The sequence below is a fragment of the Lissotriton vulgaris genome, chromosome 2_1, assembly GCF_964263255.1.
Source record: "Lissotriton vulgaris chromosome 2_1, aLisVul1.2, whole genome shotgun sequence".
NCBI classification, from domain to species: Eukaryota; Metazoa; Chordata; class Amphibia; order Caudata; family Salamandridae; genus Lissotriton; species Lissotriton vulgaris.
The window spans coordinates 2,076,953,455-2,076,977,344 of NC_141687.1; the positions used below are offsets into that span (position 1 = coordinate 2,076,953,455).

Consider the following 23,890-nt stretch of genomic DNA (forward strand, 5'->3'; position numbering starts at 1 on the left):
TAAAACTAGACCTGAAAGATGCCTACTTCACCATTCCTATGGCCGAAATACATCAACCCTTTCTCCAATTTCTTTGGAAAGATCGATTGTACCAATTCAAAGCCCTTCCATTCGGTCTTTCTTCAGCCCCTTGGTGTTTTACCAAGGTTATGAGACCGATCGCCTCCTTTCTAAGAGAAAGAGGAATCCGTTTGAACATTCTAATTATGTCTCAAGAACTTTCTCTAATTTCTCAAGATCTAAAAACGGTTATGGACCTCCTAGAAAAATTAGGCTTCATCATCAACAAAGAGAAATCAGTCTTGATTCCTTCAAGATCGATGGAATTTTTGGGCTTCACTGTGGATACATCCAGATGTCTCCTCCTTCTCCCATCCCAAAAAATTTGCAAAATCAAAAAAGAAATTTGTCTTGTCCTGAAACTAGAAGGCTTTCCCCTCAGGGAACTCGCAAGACTTCTCGGTCTTCTTTCCTCCTCTATCCAAGCAATATTCCCTGGACCTCTAAATGATCGAGCCCTCCAAAGAGTGAAAGCGAGGGCTCTAAGATCCGGTCTTTGGTACGTGGATCACATCTCTCTAGACCTGGATGCCAAGATGGAACTGAACTGGTGGCTAGAAAACCTGAAAGCCTGGAACGGAAAAGCAATTTTCTGTGCGAAACCCAAATTTGTTTTGGAATCAGATGCCAGCCTTCATGGCTGGGGAGCCTGCCTTCTCGACCAGAATACCGGTGGAACCTGGTTTCTGGAGGAATACTCTCAACACATAAATTACTTGGAACGCACAGCTGGTCTCTATGCGTTGATGAGTTTCAAACACTCCCTTCAAGGAAGATCGGTCGTCTTGAAGATGGACAACTTGTCTGCAGTAGCCTATATAAATCGTCTAGGTGGCACCAAGTCTGCGGACCTTTCGAATCTGGCCAAGAAACTTTGGATGTTCTGTCTAGAACACAAAATTGCTCTTCCAGGGAAGACCAACATCTCTGCACACTGGAACTCGAGATTCCTCAAAAACCACAGCGACTGGAAACTCGTCATTTCCATTTTCAACTGTCTGAACAAGATTTGGGGACCCTTGGAATAGATCTTTTCGCAAGCAGATTAACATTTGAACTGGAAAAATACTTCAGTTGGATACCCGATCCGGGAGCTCTAGCCGTGAACGCCTTTCTCCAATCCTGGAAGGATCTAGCGGCTTATGCCTTTCACTCCTTTTGCATGATCCAGAGAGTTTTACAGAAAGTGAGAAACTAACAATGCTCCCTTGTTCTAGTGACTCCCTTCTGGCCATCTCAGGCCTGGTTCCCAACCGCTCTGGAACTGGCTTGCGACACTCCCTTCCTAAGCCCTTCCCTGGATCATCTCCTAACAGACGTAGATGGCGAAATTCATCCTCTAATCCAGACAGGGAATTTGAACCTTCTTGCTTGGAGAGTGTCAGGAGATCAAACGAGATCTCAGGACTTTCGTGTACAGCTTCAGCTCTCCTCTCAGATTCATGGTCTCCTGACACCCACTACAGATACAACAACATTTGGAGAACCTGGGTTCGTTGGTGCGTGGAAAGGAACTTGGATTCCCTTGAGGCACCTATCGTTGACATAGTTAATTTCCTCTGTGAACAATTTGATAGAGGTCTTAGCTATAGAACCACCACTTGCAGAAAAGTACAAGGAATCACATTCGGGGCTCAAAAATAAGGTATGCCATTGGTTGTCTCAAAATGTGGATTTCTCAAATATCTATTTCCGAGACATTTTGCTCGTAAGAAGGGTGAGTTGGATTGGTCCAATGGATAAGATGTCCAAGGGGGACTGTATTGTGATAAACTGCAGGTCCCAATCATTAGCAAATTGGCTGGTTGACCGGGGTCTGCGACTGGTAAATCAAAGGACAAGATATGGCCTCAAACTACTGCCGCTGGTCCACTTTTATAGAAACCTGGCACCTAATGCGGGAGCCTCAGAGATGGGTAGGTATGGGTATTTTAATGAAACCACCCATAAGGGTCATCCGTCTATTGAATTAAGAAATAGATACCAGCCACTTTCGAACCTAGATGACAGATTGACTAAATAGAGCCCTGAGCACGTTACAAGGTGTAATTGAGGGGCTGATAAAAACAGATGGGGGACAATTAGTAGAAATGCCAAGAGAGAATAAAAATGGTATCTCCCTAAATACCCAGTTAAGTATAGACGCAAATAATGTGGGAATACAACAGAGCACTAGTGGCGCACAATTGTATACACTAAAAGATAGGGATCTAGAAATTTTGTCTTGGAATGTGGCAATTATTAATTCAAAACTCACTGATCCGGACTGGTGTAGTTTTATTGATAAATATCACATATGCTTCTTGCAGGAGACTTGGGCTACGTAGAAAGTGTATAAAGTAGACTTCAACACTTTCAGTATTGAGGCAAAGAAGGGATCAATGGGACGTCCGGTAGGGGACCTCCTGATATGGGTAAAAAATGTGTTAGTAGGAAAAATTAAAAAGCTCATACTTGATCTGAAGATATACTAGGGCTGGAATTATGTTTGGCTGAAGGGAGTTCCCCGCTGAGGATCCTCAATGTATATAACCGGTTTTGTAGTCCACTTAAGCCATCTGAGACACTCACCATTCTTGGGAGATATCTTGATTTAGAAAGGGGGAGACAACAGTTGATAAATGCTGGCAACTTAAATGTCACATTTGAGCCTGTAGATTACATTCAGGAACTCATTGGAGAGGGGGATGAAGCAAGGGGAATACCGAAGTTAGAAATTCCATCTATAAAAAAAATGTACAAGGGTTGCACAACAAGTTAACTCTATGACTGTTGATCACGGGCTACGAGCCTTTAACGGTAGAACTGACTCTTATAGGACAGCTGGGCTTACCTTTAAGAGAGGGGCAAGTAAATCTAGAATCAACTATATCCTAGTCGATATTGAAATTTGGGCAAACATAAAAGACATGGTGGTCCTGGATAGGAGGGATAGCGACCATAATGCCCTAGCATTATCAATGACTAATATGATAGACTGGTACGGTCCCACAACATTAAAGAGTGTACCAGTAATCACCAGTAATAACGAGAGGAGGGTAAAGTAGCCAATGATTCTGTCAGACCAAATGGCCCTCCCAAAGATCTATAAAAGGGTAGAACTAGCCTTGACGGAATTGGCCCAAACAAGCAAGGATACTGTTGACACCCTGACTATTTTTAGTCAACTAAATGATGCTCTGAGACCATTTTTTTGTAAAGTAAATAGCAATGTTCCCATTTGCAAGCGTATCAACGCATGGTACAATCAATCATGCAAACAAACTAGGGCAAATCTAATGGTAGCGGTAAAAGCCAAATCCCCTGAGGACATCAGAGCATGCAGGAAAAGTTACCTACTAGCACAAAAGAACGCTAGAAGAGATTGGGAGGATGATAAATGGAGAGTGCTTGTGGAAGCCTCTAATTAGAGGCATAACCAAGCATTCTGGCATCTAATGGCCAAGGGGTCTACTGGCCCAAAAGCGGAAACTAGTTTTTATTTGCAGCCCCAAATGTGTGAGGAATAATCTGGAAATCTTTACACAGTGCAGAGTGGAGAGGCCAAAATAAATAATTTGACAATGTCCTTCATTATGCCCCCAAGAAAAGATATTGCCATTACGGTTGGGGAGACCATACTGGCTATAACTTCAATTCAGAAAGGGAAGGCCCCGGGTTTGGATAAACTGCCAGGAGACCTGTATAGGGCTGAGCCGGAAATCTGGGGGGCAGTACTCACTAAAGTCTTCAACGCCTTCTAGAGGGGGGTGAGGTTCCATTGTCCTGGACTGGCGCTGAGATTATCCCAGTTTTAAAGAAGGGTGATAAGGGCTACCCAGAAAATTATAGACCAATCAGTCTCATAGACCTCTCACAAATTTTTTTGGGTAAAGTTATATTATCCAGTGGATTGAGGATAATAATGCACTTTCCGAACTACAGGCGGGCATCAGGGAGTCCACGAGCACAACGGACCAGGTCCTCAGATTCCCAATGTTAATTTGGAGAGAAGTCACCATCAATAGAGGTCACCTGTACGTTGTGTTGGTGGACCTCAAAACAGCTTTTGACTCTATTAACAGAACCCAACTGTGGTCCGCTTTGAGGGACATGGGTCTACAATCATATTTACTTAACATCTTGGTTCGCCTGCATTCTAACAACTTTGCAAAAGTTAGATAGAACTCTGATGGTGGCCTTACAGGTAATATACCAATCCAAAAAGGCGTTCGACAAGGGTGCACCCTTGCCCCTACCCTATTCAGACTCTTCGCTAACGGAATTATAGAGGAACTTTTTAATTGTGTTGGAGATCCTCCCAAATTGGCAGGCAGTACTATCCCCTGCCTGCTATTTGCAGACAACACTCTACTAATTGCAAGAACCCCAAGAGAATCTTCTTTATATGTTCGAGGGGGCATGTCAAGCTAGGGACCTTCAAATAAATTGCAACAAGACCAAATATATGATCTTTAACCCCTATACAAAAAACAACAAAGGAGTGTCACAATTGTAGTGACTACAAGACAAAAAAAGGTTAGTTTGTCAGCAAGTGGACTGGTACAAAGTCTATGACTGTTATGGAAGAAACCATGTTAGGTTCTTATAAAAGGCCCTCACTCACCACTGGTTGGTGACATGCTTCATCATTGGGCCCCACCGGGAGTGGGCAAGTGCCACCCCAGTGTGCTACGACGCCAGAAATACTGTGGAGCCGGTTCGTGAAAGTGAAGTGAAAAGTTAAAATATCACAATTAGATTAAAAAAAGTGTTTTATTAGTTTGCCAATTGGACAGAATAAAAACAGTGAAGGATAAAGGAACGGAATTATAAGTCCAGGATTACCCTTAAGTGTGGTGATTAGGTCAACATGTTTCAACCTATGTGATGTAATTAATCAGGCATTCGTCAGGACAAATGTGTAAGTGACTAGTGTTATGTCAGAACCCCGGCGGTATGGGCGCGCTAAGGCCCACCCTAACCTGGGGTTACTGATGTGAAAAATTCAAAAAATTATGTAAAAAGGTTTCTGAGATTCCAACGTGTTGGAGTGGAACCGAGTTTATTCTGATACATAGACATAGACAGATGACAGACATAACATTAAAAAAAAGAGAAAAAATTATAATTAGAAACAATGTCCGTTGTCGTCTGTAAGTACACATACTTGCTAAGGGTGTTACCATAGTGACATCTTAGCCATATGTAAAGTACGAGTGAAGATATTGTGAACTTGTGCTCATAGAAGGTAACAACAAACGTGTTGAGACATAAGGGCAAATGTCCTTCATGTCTCTTACCATGATTAGGATAAACCGGGGATGGAAAAGATAGTGAGAATGCCCGTAAATGTAAATCTCACGAGTGACATAAATCAAACTGCGTGGCTCTCAGTGCTTATTTGGGATACTAAAATTTAGTCACACTCTGTCTAATCTAAGGTTTAAGACATTATCAAACACTCAAAACACGCTCTTACAGTGGGCGCTATAGTTCAAAGCGCCATGGGTCACGGGGGAGGGTGGATAGCGAAATGGCACACCCTGTTGGTTTAAAACAAAAGAGATAGACGGGTCAGAAGGTAGTTAAAACATTTAGGCGGTGTACTTATCTGCCTTAAATATTACTCACGCCTCCTTGGCAAGGCACTCGTTATTGCACCTGCATACCCTTGCGCCGGACCCCGAAGACTAAGACGTCCCGTAGGCGGGGTATAGAAATAGTAGAAAGAAGGGAGTGGAAGTGCCATTCGTGTCGTCGGCTGCTTCCTGCTTCCTGTTGTCATGCCCTCTGATTGGTTCCAGTGGCGATCACGTGGTTGCCATGGGACCAATAGGCAGCAAGTAGTTAGGAGAACGAGAGGTGAATCGTTATGGTAACCATTCCAGGGGCTCACATTAGAAAGCAAACGCTTGTCGACTCTACAGGGACTAATAAAGTTTAACAAATAAAGGGACACATTAGAATGCAAGGTGCTGGTAAATTACCCCGTGTGTCCCCTGTCAAAAGACACATTACACAAAGCTAAAAAGCATTGATTGTCACATTAATGTACCTAGTAGGTACCTGAAAGGTTTATATATTTTGACAAAAAGGTTTATATATTTTGAAAAAAAGGGGGGGTCGTCATAACGGGCAAGGTAATGGCCCCTAATAAATAGCGTGAAGTTTGAAAAAACTAGCTGGGCAGGCTAAATTAATGGCTAAATGTCACATACAGCCTTCTTTGGATGTATCATTTGTATACTTATATATAGACAGAGTTTTAGTATTTCAAAAAATGATTATGAAAGAGGAAGGAACAACTATACGACAGGATATAGGTAGGGGACATCATTATAAGAATATCCTCTCACAAGCGTTCTTTCTAATGTTATTGTGAGGGTTGTGAATGTAAATGAGGATCTTAGTTTCCGAGGACCGTGGACCATGGGCCTTAGTTTCCGAGGACCGTGAACCATGGGATATTGTCATTTAGGCCCTTTCTGTGGGTTCCCAGCCGGTACACCCACCTTTGCTCTTTCTCAAATAGGATCTTCTGAGTATTGCACCCAGCATCCACCTGTTCAATCACTGTCCAGCGTATATCGTTCGTTGTATGGTGACTCTGTATGCAGTGATCACTCAGTTTTGTTGTGGCCCAGCCACATCTGATGTTACTCCGGTGCTCACACATCCTAAGTTTGACCTTCCGGGAGGTCATACCAACGTAACGTAGTCTACAGGGATACGGGATGAGGTAGATCACATTTACCGAGTTACAATTGGTATGTGCCCTTTGTATCCACGTTTTATCTGGTTCCAAATCAAGAGTTTTAGTGTGGCTGGTGAGGTGCCAGATACTACAATTGGAACAGGGGTAATGTCCAGTAACTTTGGGCAAACCCCAAGCATTGATTACTGATGTTGATACGTTGATGTTCCGTAATATAGGTCGTGTGTTGACTAGGCTGTCCTTTAAACTGCAGCACCATTTGAAAGAAAACAGCGGTGTATCCCAAATCCTGTTTTTGCTGTTCAAGATACGCCAATGTTTCTGTATAATCCGTTTAACAGCATTGGAGGCAGAGCTATAGGTGGTGATACAAGTCAGTGGAATGTCATTCTGTGTTTTTTTAACATTCTCAAGGAGAGCTTCCCTCAGTTGGTTTCTTGCTCGCTTGTAGCCTTTCTTCAGGACTGGCTCTGGGTATCCTTTAACCCCTATAAACACCATAAGGGAAAGCTGGTCCTTAATTCCCAAAGCTTAGAACGGGTGAAAGCATTTGATTACTTAGGGGGTGCGAATTAGTGAGCCTTGCTTAGTCCAGCCAAATTGAAAAGAGCACTCTAACTCCCCAGCATGTGGACTGTGCGATAAACCAGAAGGTTAGAGGTTCCTCATATAGACCAATATCTCCATTGATAGAACTACACAGACCAAAAGGGCTAGGTGCGGCATTATATGGGGCAGAACTTTGGGGCCCTGAATACCTAAAGGGCCAAGTCTTAGCTGAAAATAGGTTTATCAGGGCAATCTTAAATCTCCCAATAAATACCCCTTTACTAGCCCTGAGATTAGATCTTGATCTTAGATCTATTGGTCATTTTGCTATTCTTAGAGATCCGTTTTTTTGGATCAGGATCTGGGTTAGTAATACTCAAGTACCTTTAAGAAGTGGATTAGCTGAGTTAATTAGCCTGCATAAACTGAATGGACGAATTAAATGGCTAAGTGGGATTAGAGATTGGTTCATTTAACTTAATATGGGATTTCTTTGGGACAACCCAGATCGGATTAAAAAGGAGATGATATCTATATTGAAAAAAAGGTGCTGGCACTATCAGGATCAGTGTAATACAAACATGGAGTCACATGGTATTTTACTTTAGCTGTTTTTAAATATTAAATCTAGCTAAAGCTTTGAACTATTCTTGGATGATGTTGAACCACCTCATGCTATAGTGTTGTTCTTACAGTTCAGGTATGGCACTTTGCCTCTCAATTCAGTCAAGAGCAAATGGGGAAATGAACCATCTTTATCGCTTTGCCCTATGTGTCACTCTGCTCTAGAGACCAGCGACCACTTTATTTTCAATTGTACAGCTTATGCAGATCATCGCAGAAATTGGCTAGCTCCAATTTGCCGTTTGCTGTTATGCCGACGGCCAGCAGATGCAATGAGAATATTTAGGTCCGACACAACCAGATGGTTGGTCTTTGCGCTCTCAAGATTTTTGTTATTTGCTTGATGGAAGAGGACTAAAAGCTTTAAAAGTAACCTGGGGAGCAAATTGCGATTATGAGCTTGGTTGGCAAAAATGGGGAATAGATACATGATTTGCGACTATTACTCTAAAAATTGTAGTTTTTGACTTTATATACATTATGTGGTTGATGTTTTAACAGTTTTTAAAGTTTTAAAGAGGAACCCTTTTTAAAATGGGAGAAGGAATGTATATGTATGTGTATATATATATATATATATATATATACATATATATATATATATATATATATATATATATATATATATATACACATATATATATATATGTGTGTATATATATGTTTGGGTCGGATTTTATTGTGTCAATGTAATGTTCTTATTTGTAAATGATCACAAAATTGATTGAATAAAGTTTTACTTTTACTAATTATATGCCGAAATATATGCCGAAAATGTATGCATGGATTTGCAAAGTTTTGCATACGTGTAAATGCAAGGCAGCTTAGTTGCTGAGGCATCCCTAGTCCGTATTACTCTAACGGTCCTCTTGCTGGATCATGCTGTCTTCAAATATCCATGTGCTCTTATTCCTATTCACTTCTGGCAGGCACTTGGTTTTCGAGGTGGGTACTCTACAAATGCTTAAGTCAACCCCTTATATATTTCTCAATCCTTCATACAACAATTTCAGCCCCCTCTTCAGGGTTCTGCCTAGGTGGATATTGTGCCCTCTTTCTTCATTCACACATCCTGGACCTTTCACTCTCTTCCTTTCGTCAATTCTCTCCCATACACTGTACCAGTGTGCTCCAGCTAAACTTCCTGATGTGCACTTCAATGAGCTTTATGTACTTGCTGCACGCTCTCCATGTGTTCTAATTCTGGATCCTAGTGTCATGCATGTACTCTATTTTATCGCAGGTTTGCAGATCAGGATCTTACACTCACTATCAATAGAATAAGAACAGTCTAGGATATATTTTATGAGAATGTCATCATGCAGAGCTACTAACTGAGAAGAAGATGCAGATTATGGTAGTAGCTCATATTTACTCCTTCAAGCCGCTCACTGATATCTGTAACAGAGCATATTCTTTTTCTGTTTTTTTTTCTCTCATGCAAAAAGCTCTTCAGCTTCAGACGGAGGAAATCTGGGGGTGATCAGTTCCCCTTCCTAAACAGTTTTTTACGATTTACAGGATCAGAAAGGATTGGACTTCAGTTTGCACATCACCAAAAATGTACTCACTCTTGCAAGGCAAACAATGCGTTGTACAACCTACACCCCATACCCCCCGCCTCTCCCTCAACGAGTGGGACTTTCTACGAATTACTACTCACTCGAGGCCATAAATTCACAATAGTAAATCAATTGAAGCCTGCCAGAAACTCTGTTGAGCAGTTTATGCCAAAAATGCCTTTGTGAATTGGGCCCTTCAAGTTTACTTAGAACTATTACTGCTAACTTCTAATTTCTCAGAACACAATATCACTATTGTCTTTTGCTTTTGTGTGTGTGTTCATGTGAAACTGTCCCTGGAGTACACATACCAGCATGCTCTCCCTTCTTTGTAACACCTGCACCAGAGTGCATCCTGCGAGCTGCAGTGGGGGGAGGGTGGGGCTGTACACCCTACTGCTGATCGTTAGGCCGTTCTGAAGTATAATTCACTTTTTGCGTTTATTCTCTTAAGATAAAGGAAGAAGCTAATAAAATATTAAGGAGGGCAGACAATTCATTTATAATAGGAAGCATTATGTTACCTTAAGACAGATTTAGTTTCAAAACGTACAATTTTGACGCACTCTAATCTAATAGCAGGAAAAGGGCCGACATCTGTCACCTGCTGAACTTGATTAAACACACTGCGGCACACACCTCGGTATAGCAGAAGGTGTAACTTAAACAGGAGCGCAGCTTGGTCTGTAAGACTGGGGAGGCTGTGAGCTTCAGATTTCTCAACAATCAGGTTGGCATATAATGTTAACCCCTTGCACGCTGATGATGGCCCCCGTCCGTCATGCATCACGGTGGGCGTGTGTGGATGGCAGCTGGGGGCCGTCATGAACCCGCCCACTCTTCAAAACGGCCGCGCCCAAGGGTTAAAATACATTATACGACAAGCAGGGTGCACGACGGGGGCCTAAAGGGAGTGGAAAGAGAGAGGAATGGATTTTGGTAGGCGTACTAAGTGAGAGAAAACACACTATTTTGTAAAATAACCAACATTTTTGAGGACTTTCAAAACAGAAAGGTCTGTTTTAGTCTGTGTGTAAGCAAATAGCCCGGGTGAAATCCAACAGACCGCTCACCATACGTGTCTGAAAGCACCTATACCCGACTAATTCTCAGAAAATACATTTATTAGGGGGGTGTAACACCCTAAACACCTCCTCCCCCAAAGCTCCGCCCGGACGTTAAGGCTACACAGGGTGCATCGGTGTTTACCTGCGCCATGGTCAGTGCGTTGCACATAGAACAGATGGCCTCCGCGTCTTCGTCTGTCTTCTTCTTGACCTGCAGCAGCTGCGCGGCTTGGATCAAGGGCTCGAGGGTTTCTTTTGCGCCGCTGTTCATTAGGTTCTTGTCCCGCAGCCACTCTTCAAGCTGGCTCACATTGTACCTGTAAAAATAAAGGGATCGCTAAAATCATGGTTTTTATTCGCTACAAAAAAATAAAAAAAAGGACGGCAATAAAATGCTTGTACCTCATCGGTCCTAATCATTTATAAAACCAGGGTGCAAGAACATCTTTGCATCAATAAACTGCAGAATGTCCTCGCAGTCATCAAAAACTGATGATGAAAAGCAGTCTTCTTGGAAGGGATCGTAAATGAGTCATTAAGTTAATAATGATTGAAATGTAAATGATGCTGGTGTAATTTCGGAAATTTCATGCACGTAAAATTCACGAAATGACACCACAACTTCATCTCACATATGTACGCTGCTATTAGCAGCTTAATGACAGCGGGGGGACAAAACAGACCGTGAGTGGCCATTGTGTTTTTCGCACTCTTCTTTATCATGAAATACGTCCTTGCAACAAAAATGTGGGCCATACGATGTAAATCATGTAATCGCATACTACTAAACCCATAGGATTTTGGCTGCTTTGGGGTAAACAGATCCTTGGATAAATTTGACCCATGGGACCAGTGTGTTTGTTTACACAACATCAGGGAGCCTCAGCATGAGGGTAAGTATAAGACCTACAGGAACCATGGACATACACTTGAGGGGCAAGTGCACAGTACCCTAACATGTCATCTAGGGACAGTAGTAAGCTATCCAAAGGGACTGAACCCAAACATTCCTAAGGAGCGACATACCCTCAATCTAAGTAGCAAAGTCCCGCGCCCCAAGAGGAACGACAGAGTGCTATGACTGGAAGAATATACACTCCGGTGGAGCTTCCTATTACTACCTCTTGTAGGTTGTGGGTCGGTGCTGGAGTAAAGGAAAAGTGGACCAACCAGAAGTCAACATCTCTCAACGCTCTTACGATTACAATACTGTGACATCAAAGACATGAAAAGAATTTGAAATAAGAAGATAACTGAAAAGAGGGAGCAAAATACTGAAACCAGTGAGTGGAAGCATACACGCTAGAATACAACAAGGTAATAGGGAAGATGATTCTATGGTTGCAAGAGAGTCTGAGACTTCAAGAGCCAGAAACATCTCAATGTGGCCCCACACCACCACCCTTTTGAACTCCAGTGGAAAGAATAGAGCATGGCAGAGTAACATCTTGAAATTGACAACATTGGGTGATGCTATTCGACTAATTTACAAGCTCTGTAACAGTATTAAACAGGGATCCCTTACTCTTTGCTTTGGTGCTAAGGGATCACGAGGCTGAGAATTTGTGGACTTGGGCAATGAAGCAATGGCAACACATGGCGAGGCTATCTATTTGGAGCTATTGACCCTCTGAAAGGGTTATGCCATCACGCTCTCAGTTCGCAGACTTTCATTGCGAAAGAAAATTTACTGATGGGTCCCAGTAGAATATAACGCCCAATCAGGTCAGACGGATTAGAAAGATTATTAATCAATATTGCTGCCTCATCAAAGTAGCATAACAACAATTAAAATAAATGTTCAGTACACTAACACAGTAAAGCAATACTTTCACGCAGTTTGGGGATAAACAAAAACAGCAGTTATTTAATAAATGTGTTATCCTTCTTGTCATAACAATGTTCACAATACGAAAAACCCTCTAAACTTATATAGTTATATGAAGCGCCAAGCTGAATAGCCTCTATTGATTGAATAATAACATTTCTACAAAAACTGTTGGGCAGAGTGCAACATTGTCTAAGGATGTGACTTGAGATGGCCACGATTAGAAGAACTGAAGCAAAAGAAACTTGTACTAAGATAAAGCATGCACTGACACCGTCCTCACCGTATCTGCATTCCTTTGCTCCATGAGCACATGTCCTTTCGCAGCAGCAGGTTATTAAGTGTAACTGCACCGATGATATAGAACATCTGCTTGATGACCTGCTTTATCAGCTCTGGATCCATACCATGTTGGCACATTACCGAATGGAAGGCGTTCAACTGCCTTACAATGGAGTCCAATGTATATGTTCCCTCGTCAGCAATGCTTGATGTTCTTTTCCGCAGTCCTGTGGGCTTCACACCAGACACACCTTGAATAGTTTCATGCTCCAGCATCCCAGAAACTGTTGAGAAACAGTAAGATTATACACTACAGTAAAGGAACAAATTCTCTTTGAGAAATAAAACTGTGGATGACGGTATTGACCGAAATAGTAAAGCCCACGTCTAAATACTGTTTATAAAAGTGACATAACACAAACCTCATAAAGAAGCATCTCATGCACCACCCGCAGCTACTAAAACAGGGTAATGCTCTACTCTATAGCCTTACAGACTCAACACTGGCTCCCCTGAAGGGTCAGCATCATGTTAAAAATAAGCTGCAACAGTTACAAAGTCATCATAACGAGCACTCCCACTTTTCTGTGTGACATCCTCCCCATCTCTGGTGGCTCTCCCACACTCCCAGCCAGGACACATCCAGCTGGAGGCAAAGACGGGCAGCAGACGTCATCAGGCTGGCCGCAACACGATTTGCGGTGCTCAAAGAGAGCACTAAGTCTATATCGTGTGCACTACTCCGAGGGCCCACTGGCGCTGTATCTGTCCGGGCTTATGAGGCAATAGCTGACTTGATACCTGGGACACCACGGGCTCATGCAGAGGTCCCATTGAGGAAGGATTTACAAAGCACCAGTGGGATGTGTAACTGTCCCACTCAAGATAATAACCACTCCTTTCCCGTGTGAGTCAGCCCTTTTGGTACTTCTGTACAAGGCATGCTATGCTGAATAACTCTCGGGTACCACAAATACACTATCTCAACAATTGCCAGCACTGTACACATGCTCAGATTGCGGTGAACCGTCTCTCTAGGTACACCGGAGGGAGGGGTTATCAGTCTTCTGGTACTTTGCTGCAGACTCTTAAACGACTTCTGGGGCTCTGGCAAAGACATTTTATGACCGGCCTCCATCTTCTTGGAGGTACCCTGGGAATATGATTCGTTTCTATTTCTCATCCTCAGCCTCCCCTCAGTCTGCCTCTTTCTACCTCAGACTCTGTCGCTCTCTCTACTCACTTTCATCTCGAAGATTTTTGGTCCGCAGTCAAAATATATTTTGGTTGTTTTTTTGTGACCCAGATAATTTAACATATACATCAATTCTGATTGATATCTTGCAGGGTTCTATAAGCAGAAAGTAAGTTATTAAGTTCCTAATTGTCCTGATGCAGGGTCCCCAAAATATGCCTAGCCCGGGGTCCTAAATATCCTTACGATGACACTTGACTTAGAGGACCCACCATCAGTCTGAGGCTCCTGGAAGGCTTGTCGGACTCTCTGTATTCCCTGCTCTTATCGTCCACAGCTGATATCACCAGAGGTCTTTGTTTTTTGCCACTCCTCCTGTTTAGTCACCTTATGCCCAACCCTAGCCTTTATGCTTATCTGCACCATGACACATTGGTTTACTCGAAGTCCTCTCTCAGCTTGTTCACTTAATTAACTGGGCTTGGCTTCAATCACACAAGCGGAGCATTCCTACGTCACACACAAAGCCTCTGAAACAATTAAACTTCAAGGAACACTGGCTCTGTTAAACGGAGGAGAAATTAAAGCACTAAGGAACCGAACACCAAGACAGAAAGCTAATGGGGTCAATCTTACAGGTATTTCCTGCCATTGTAGTGTCCTTCATGCTGTCTAAGTAAGAACAGTGGACACAAATGCCGAAATCAAATCTATCTGTGCAGTCATTGCCACAGTTCTAACCAGTTAGCATCAATGCAACACCGCCTTGTCGCAGGTAAGGGCTAACAGAATCTGTATGGCATTGCACAGCATGACGAAAGCTGACAAAATAACGTCAGAATTTTGGAGGTCACGAAAAAAGTGGAAGAGGGCCCTATAACGGCATTCTTACGATACGTTTTGCCCAAGTTACTGAATGTGAACTTCTCTCCACCCTTGGAATTTCGAGGTGTCCACCCACTGCCGGATCCCCAAAAGGCCTATTCGCACTTCCTTTCTACACCATCAACATGCAGAACAGATCAACATGTCCACTAAATGCAACAATGGTCCCTTTATTTAGGACAGTCAATCCATCTTCATCTCAGCAGATTACTCACCTAAAACAACCATTGAGAGGAAGAAATTCCTTCCTATCTGCCGAGAGCTCCGTAAACATGACATCAGACACAGTCTGATAGAACCAGTGACCATTTTACTTACGACTGATCCGATCGCAGACACTGAGAATTCCATGAACGAGAAGATCAACAAAAAGTCTTGAAGATCTAACTGGAAGATCACATGGACACATCTCATGTAAATAACCTCACCTTTTGAAGCTCCACTACAACCCCAAGTATCTATGAGGGACATGAATGATCCTAACTCAGCAGAGGTAGGAGAGAGACCGACTGTAGTTCATAGCAAAGAGGGGGTGGCAAAAGAGCAGAGTTATTAAGGGCCCAAACCTAAAGACCGAGACAGGAATCCGTTCAGATTCTCATATAAATCTGTATATATGATGCAATCCCAAACTAAACTTCCTCCAATCTCATAAATGGATCACACACTTTCCAGGCCTCCTTCACCTGGTCAAGGAGACTGGCTCCAGAACCTTCCTTACTATCATTTAGTGAACTCTGTGGAAGCAGCTGCCATGGTTGGTGGGCTAACGTGGCTCTGGGATTGCGCCAGGCCACAATTTCTGACTCGAATATGAAAAACAGTGAAGCGGCTGCTGGCGATCCCAATGGTTTGGTTTGATGTTCTGTATTCTTTCATATTGTTCTCCATCCTCAATTCCCATCTATACTAGTGTTTTGGGCTCCATCCTGTCCATAACCATGTCTCAACCCATAACAATACTCGGTCCTTGTGCTCTCGGGCTGGGAAGCAATTTGGTAGTGCTTGATTAACCTGCATAAAGTTAGTGTTAGAAGGATTTAATATGTATAGTTTTCTTCTAGACCCCTTATTCTTGTTCTGAGGAATCTATATTCTCAATTGTGGTTTAGGCTTGTGTCACTTTACACCCCAGTCCAATCCTATACCTTCAACTCATTTACAGCCTTTATCTTTAGCCTTGACGCACACAAACCTGTTGGACAAGTCACCTACCTTCGGTAACACCTTATCTGGTAGAGACATGATCTAGCTGCAGATTCCTTACCTTTGAACTTCCAGGAGTCAGGCTGAATCTGGAAGATTTTGATAGCAGTACCCCTGCACACCGATAGGTGGCATTAGTGGACTCCACGTGGTGTCGTAGGCATCTGGTTCGTCATCGTCATGACGTTCGTGTCGTGTACATAGGCGCCACCCGAACGCGCTGATGTTAGTACTTTTAATGACTTTCCACGCCAGAAGCGCAGCATCATGAAGTGACTGACAACAAGGGCCCTGGAGGGAAACAGCTCTGAGACTAAAACTAATCCGCAGTGTGGGGAGGATGGATGGGTGGATCATAAGGAATCTGCGACTAGATCATGTCTCTACCAGATAAGGCATTATCGAACTTAAGTAACTTGTCCATCTGATAGAAACATCTAGCCGCAGATCCCTTACTGTTGAACAGAACCAAAGCAATACCATCCCTGGAGGAGGGACTGCGGAGAAGCTTCAAACCAGAAAGTTCTGCAGAACAGAACGGACAAAAAAGCCCTCCCTGCAGACCTGCTTGATCCGGCAGTAATGCCTGGAGAACGTGTGCAGAGATGCCCACGTGGCTGTCTGGCAAATGTCACGAACCGGAACACCACGCTGAAGAGCTATGGTGGGTGCCTCTTTGCCCTGGTAGAATGGGACCTAAGGCCTTCAGGAAGCTGTTTCTTCACCAAGGCATAACTTATTTTAATGCAGAGAATAACCCAATGCGATATGGTCCTCTTCTGAACAGTACGCGCCTTTTTTGATCCAACGTACGCTTCGAAAAGCTGATCGTCCACCCAGAACGTTTTAGTTCGGTCAAGGTAGAACTAGAATTGTAGTGTGGCTCACTGGTTAGAGGCGGCAGACCCGAGAGCAGAGGACGGCCCGGGACCAGGGTTCGAATCCCGGCGCGGCAGGTTTCTGGACCAGGGTCAGCGGACTCGATAATTCTCTCGCCTCGGTGCCCACTCTGATCAGCGATCACACTCGGCAACTCTGGGCATTAGCTTGCCTCATCTTCACTAACGGCCCCACCAGACCGCCGGGGATGCCTGGTCTCACCCTGGAGATACCCATTAAGGGACCATCTCCCAGGGAAGCCAGGAAGGGTTTCGCAGCGGTCGAAGCACCTTGGGACCCTCCGGGTAAGTAGTGCGCTATATAAATGCCTATACATACATACATACATACAGAATACTCTTTTTGGATCCAGACGGTGGAGACACTCTTCTTCTTTAAAAGGATGCGGAGGAGCATAGAAGGTGGGCAAGGTGATAGATTGTCCCATATGGAAAGGTATTACTACTTTGGCAGAAAAGAAGCCCTGGTGCGGAACACTACTTTGTCCGGAAAGACAATCAGGTGAAGAGGCTGAGACGACAGAGCTTGCAATTCACTCACCCTTCTGGCAGAAGTTATTGCCACTAAAAAGGCTGTTTTGATAGTGAGCAACCAGAGTGGACAGGTATGCAATGGTTTAAATGGTGCACACATCAAAAAAGTGAGAACCAAATTAAGGTCCCACAGGGGCATAATAAAAGGTGAAAGGGTAAACAAATCAGTTTGCTCCTTCAAAAATCTCTGTACAAGAGGTGATTTAAAAAGAGATGGTCCGTCTGGCAATCTAAGAAATGCAGACAAGGACGAAAAAGTAGCCCTTCAGGGTTCCCAGAGCTGAGCCCTGCTGGGCCAAGGAAAGAATGAGTAGAAGAATGTCTGACAGGGAAGCAGATAAGGAGTCAACAGACCGTTCTGTACAATATTTACAAAATCTTTGCCAGTCAGGAGCCACACGAATGACGTGGGGCCGATCTCTCCTGATCTTCTTGAGCACTCTGGGCAGGAGTGGTATGGGAGGAAAGGCGTACAGGCCTGTGCTCCACTTGTGACAAAAAGCATCACTGAGCAAGAGCCCCCTTGGAAACTCCAATGTGCAAAACTGCTGAAATTTCGTGTTCTCTTTGGAGGCAAACATTTCTAACTAAGGCTCTCCCCACTGTTGAAAAAGATCTTGTACCACCTCCGGAGGAGGATTTGCCACTTGTGATCCGCAAGGTACTGACGGTTGGGTTTTCCCACTCTGGCATTCAGAGAACCGGGCAGATGTCTTACCACCAGGGAAATGTCCTGCTGTTCCAGTCAATGGAGTCTTGACTTCCTCGCAGAGTAGGGCAAGGTGATCCTCCGTCAGCCGATCGTAAGTTGAAGGCTTAGAGGAAGGGGTAGTCTTGAAGGGTAGGGAGTAGCCCCTTCAGACTATCTGCAAATCCCACCTGTCTGAGGTGGATATTCGCCAGTGGTGGAGGTGATGGCCTATCCTGCCACCAATTGGACGGTCATGATCCGGAGGGATCGAACTAAGGAGGTTTTTCAGTGGAGCAGGTGTTTGTGGTTTGACCTCACTTCTGGCCACTCGACCCGTGAGGTTGTTGGGTTGAAACGCGTCCATGGCCCAGTAAAGGTTGCTGGACTTGCGGAGCCCTCTGTCTGGTATAGGGTTGGCGTGGTTGGAAACCCCTCCCGTTGTCACAAAAGGCAGACACAGGATGGTATGACGTGGAGAGGTCCAGGGACCTGTCAGTAGCCTGCCACTCCTTGAAGTGCTATATCTGCCTTGTCTCCGAAGCTTGGGCATCCCCTGAAAAGCCAGATGTCCCTGGCCACGGTCGAGGAAATTGTTCTGCCTAGTGAGTCGGTTGTGTTTAAGCCACATCATATGACAAACTTCGCTGCATCTCTTCTGACTGCAACTGCTTGGGAAAGGAGAGCCCGGTCCTCCTCTGAGACTCTTGGCACCATTTGTGCAACTGTTTCCCATAGGGAATGGGAGTAACGGCCCAAGAGGCATGCAGTGTTTACCGACTGCAATGCTAGGCTGGTGGAAGAAAAGATCTTCTTACCAAAGCTGTCCAGCCTTTTGGATTCCCTGTCTGGGGGACGCGCCACAGGAAGTGGAGGCTTCGATCACCAAGCTCTGTGGGGTGGGATGGGTGGAGAGGAAAGCTGGGTCACCCGGTCCTGGGCGGAGGTGGCGGACAATAGTTCTATTCAAAGGAGCCCCTGTGCTGAGCCTGGACCACGTGCCCAGTAGTACATCGGTCAAGGCCTCGTTGAAAGGCAGCAAGGGTTTAAAGGTAGAGACACCAGGCTGCAAGACCTATGTCAAGACATTAGTTTTGACTTCCACGGTAGGAAGCTACAGGTCCAAGCGTCTACAGCCCTATGTTCCACCATTGCAAGAGAAGCCCCCCACCTCCATAGCCAGGTTAGTGAGAGACAGCATACCAGCATCTGGAGAGGTGTCCAGGCCACAGTCGTTGTATGATGGACGGGGTGAAGTTGAAGCACGCTTCTTGTGCTCCTTATGATGCCTCTTACCTGACCGCAATGACTTCGAATTGGAGGAAGAAGACTTCGACCCCGGAGCATTGCTTGGACCTTCCTCTCAATCGAGTCCAGGAGTGAGATTGAGGAGGCGATCTCTGTGGAGCCATACACCAGGCCAAGATTAGCTTTAGGGACTGCTCCTTCAAAGCCTTCAGCGCCATGGCCTGGCTGTCAAGAGCACAACTTCAGATTGTGGTTGTGCTTCAGGCACCAAAGACAAACCAGGTGGGGGTCCATGAACCACATGGAGCAGAGACAAATTTCTGTCAGAAATTGACAAGGGGTAGCTCTATTCGACGGATCCGCACTGGCTGGCTCAGAAATAAATAAATTGACGTCTGAGAGACAGAGTTGCGCCTATATAGACGATGCGGAGGTCATGACGATGTTGAACCCAACACATACGACATCACGTGGAGTCGACCAACACCACCTGTAGGTGCACAGTGGTAATGCTATCAAAAATCTTTTGTATCCAGCCTGACGACTGGAAGTTCAAAGGTAAGGAATATGCAGCTAGATAGCACCATCAGATATCCGCCTGCTTATTATTTATGAATACGTACTACTTAGCACACAAGTTGTCATTTACCTCACATCTGTTGATATGCTGAAATATGTCCGTGTGCACCCTCATTGTGAAACTTTTACTACTCATGAAAAGTGCTTTTGACCCTATATAGAACAACCCTCCCAATACTTGAGTGACATACAAACCCATTATAGTGCTAGAGCTCTTGATTGGCATAGAACCCACAGGCTCATGAAATCGAAGATTCAACAAGAAAAAAACTTACAAGCGATCCTTCTCAGGAATGCCCTTTCCCCAGAAACAAGACCGAACCCCTCCACTGCATCTTTCAAATTGGAAGTAAAAGGCATTCTTATGGCAAAATTCACTTAAACACACTCCTATGATTCCGTGAGAACCTCCTTACATGGTATCAATCTACTCCCCCTAATCAATTTATTTGCCTTTACCATGACTCTTCAGCTCGCTCTTGTTTTTCACCCTATTGTTACCCTTTTTGTTGGCTCAATTATGTTATTTTTATTTGACTCACCTATCTTTACTGTATTACCTTCACTTCTCAGCTCGCTCCTGTTCTGCTTCTTACTGCCTTGCTCTTTGTTTGCTCTATGGTGTTATCTATACCTCATGGACATATCGTTTATGTATGTTTTAATTAGCCCCATGTACTGTAAAGCTCTCTGATACCCGCAAGGGTCTTGTCCGCGCTCTATAAAACTCTCAAAATAAATAAATAAAATCAATCACAAGCTTGGCCAACGAATATCGTAGTTGACATACAATTACAATGGCATCAGGTACCAGTTACCCATAAGACAAGATTCCAGCTAGGCCAACCTCAGGACAGCAAAGGCCTTAGAACCCTTCTTAGAACCGTCTAAGCAACCAGCTGCTAAGTTGAATTTCTGAAATGTATTCCTGCAGAAACAGTCAGAAATCTTCTCACCATCATAAATGATAGTCTCATTCAAGGTGGACACCCTCACAACATGTGAAATCTCCAATATCTAAAGAAACCAAACTTAGATCCAGATATCCTACACAATTATTCATCCATCATCCATATCACATAAATCGCAAAGATCACAAAAAATGCTGAAGCCATCCACCTTCGAGATCAGCTCAGTGCCAAACCTTAACATGATTACCAATCAAGCTTCAAATCTAGATGCAGCTCTGAGACAGCTATCGCTCAGTAGGAGGAAGAAGTGGGAATTCCCCAACTGAATGATCATCGTTGTTTAGTGTGCCACCATTACTTCCCGACTTAATAAATCACAGAATCACACAGAATGCCCCTTGGCATTCACTGAATCAAGATCTAAATAGAATTCAGTGCCACAAAACTGTACCTGAAGGTATTCCTATATCAGTGCTTCAAAGACCATCATGCCTTTCTATCATGTAAGCAGGAGTGTATAGATTTTATTTAAAAACTTAAACCAATCAGGTTGAAAGTTATCCTCATCACTAATGAAGCTAAGCACACTCAGACCGCCAACAGACTTTCAAGATTAACTTTTAAAAAATCAATAGTTGATCACAAACACAAAATGACATGGCTTCCCCATTGACTGCAATAACGCTTTAAAAAATTGCATTGCCAAGAAATCAATGTCAGCCTAATCCCAACTCCATCTCCTAAGGAAATGATTAATGTAATGTCTCAAAGTAGACTTCAGAATTATCATCTAAGCCATGGTATACCGATACTTTAAAGGTGGCAATGTACTTCTCCTGGGTGTGACTTAATGCACTATTGCCTCACTGCCATGCATCCTTTTCACTGCAGGACGCTTTAATAAAGATGTTAAAAATCGACACATTTCTCTGATCCAGAGAGATCCATTTGACTTTTAAGCAAGCAATGACTTTGAGTCCTTTTGCATCACATATAAAGGAGTGACAGACTGCAAACCCTGCCTCACCAAATCAACAATTAGGGAAAACACAATTAACAAGAAGTTGGAACATTGACAGACTAGAAATAAAGAAGGGCAACTACCAACTATATCACTGCAAATCTTGTAATGTGAATTCTGTTTTTCTTGTACCTTTATCCGGTACGCCGACAAATATTTCCAAAATCGGGACGTGAGTACACTCAAACCATCCATCACAAGGTGTGAGGAATATAGTTCAATCAAAACTAAGCTTGAAACTGGAAAAAGAGGAAATTACCCACAGAACTTTTATATCTACACTGGGACGGAATTACAACCGGCATTAAGGAACATTTTGACAAACAAACAGCCCTGAGGAAGTCTCAGGTTAATCCCCTTATGCGACGAAACACCCGTTGGCTTTGTGGCTAAGGACCAAAGAACTGAACAAAAGATTGAAAGAATAAAAACAAAACTGTGAAAATCTTAAACAAAAAATAATTGAACATTTTGCACTTGATGTTAGGTTGTGCTGGAGGCTAAGAGTTTACTTAATTGGTGAATTTTTTGGGTCACATGTTGTGGAGTCGGGTGTATCTCCCTACTTCATAATCACCGCACATATACTATTGGACGACAAATAACGTTTGAAATTCATTAGAGCGCCATTTTTCTTCAATTAATCACCCTTTCAGTCTATAAATACTTTGTATGACATTTATGCTTTCTGTCTGGCATCCGTCAAGACATAAGAAAAGATCCCAGCTAAGTCTCAAGACTTAAAAGATGCTGTTTTCAAAGTGAACTATTCTTGACTCTAGAGATGTGCATTGTTTCTTAAACCGAGAGGAATAAAAATGTGTATGTGACGCAAGCATATCGGCACATTTTTAAGCATCGCAATTGACATAATTTAAATGGCACAGTGTTCACCTGGTGTACCAAGATATTCTTTGCAACTGAGACAATTCTATCTGTTGACAACTATCCTAGCGTGAACTATGAGAGAATGAACAAAGGGGTTCTGGTGCTCTCCTAGGTGTGGGCCTCGAATATAACATGGTAAATATTTTACCACAGTATAAAGGCCCAGATATTATAGACAAAATTATCGACAGGTAGGCAATTCACCATTATATATACCTTGAAAGTATATACATATTCAAGGGACGTAGATGTGGAGTTAAGAATAGCAAATCTATGCTTACCTCCTTGATACTTTTGTCTTTGATATTAAGGCCTCGGTAGAATTGTAAAACAATATTTACAAAATAAATTCCGGACTACAACAGTCTCCATCAATGCAAAAGATCATTTATACATTGAAGAGAATAAATAAGTTCATGTACTTCAAACAAGGTCACAGTTTAACTATTTTACCTATTTTAAAACGTTGTATTATTTTATTTCTAGACAACTACAAACAGCGGCTAGTTAAGCCACCTTGCACCTCCCAACAAAGCGCACCTTTTATTCCAGGAGCCCTACTTCCTAAGCTATTATGGATACTTTAGGTGGTACTTCAGTACCATCTAGGATGGGAGCCTTTGTAAACTTCTATTTATGCATATTATGTTTACTAGGTGTCATTATGTGATGCAATCGCTCTCGGATATGGGGACAGTGGAGGGAGACCAGCTATTCCTAAAACTGACAATTTGATGAATCGCTTGCCAGGATAAGGAAAGAATGAGTTGACAATTGAGACTTCGCTGAACTGAGGCCTTTTTTCCGGATATAAGTGTTAATTATTTTGCCTTTTGAAATGAATATAGAATGTGTTTCTTAAATTACATGTATATTTTGTGACTGACAATATTGTAGGATCTTAATGCAAAACCTATGTCTTATTTTTGTATCTACATGAATTTTTTCTTCTTTTCTATTATTGCGAATTGATGACATGTTGCAATGTTTGAACCAAATTATTTATGACAGGATATGAATTTCGGTTTTTACTGGGATTTTAAATGTACACATTGTTTATATAGAATACCGATGGGAAGTGGGTTTCATGGTTATAGCTATTGCACTGGTTTGTCTCATGTGTATTTATTACAAATATATTTTTATATATTGTACTACAGCCCTGTA

General features: G+C 43.1%; 1 protein-coding gene across 5 annotated transcripts in view; it reads right to left on the reverse strand.

The window, feature by feature from the left end:
* Positions 1-23,890, reverse strand: part of MYO5A (myosin VA) — a 712,580-nt gene that overhangs the window by 20,093 nt on the left and 668,597 nt on the right. For all 5 annotated transcript variants that reach the window (XM_086958311.1, XM_086958310.1, XM_086958309.1 and 2 more), the window contains 2 exons: positions 12,671-12,953; positions 10,702-10,876 (listed from right to left, as the gene is read on the reverse strand). In XM_086958311.1, coding sequence (XP_086814437.1) covers positions 10,702-10,876; positions 12,671-12,953 — 458 coding nt within the window. The remainder of the gene's footprint in view (positions 1-10,701; positions 10,877-12,670; positions 12,954-23,890) is intronic.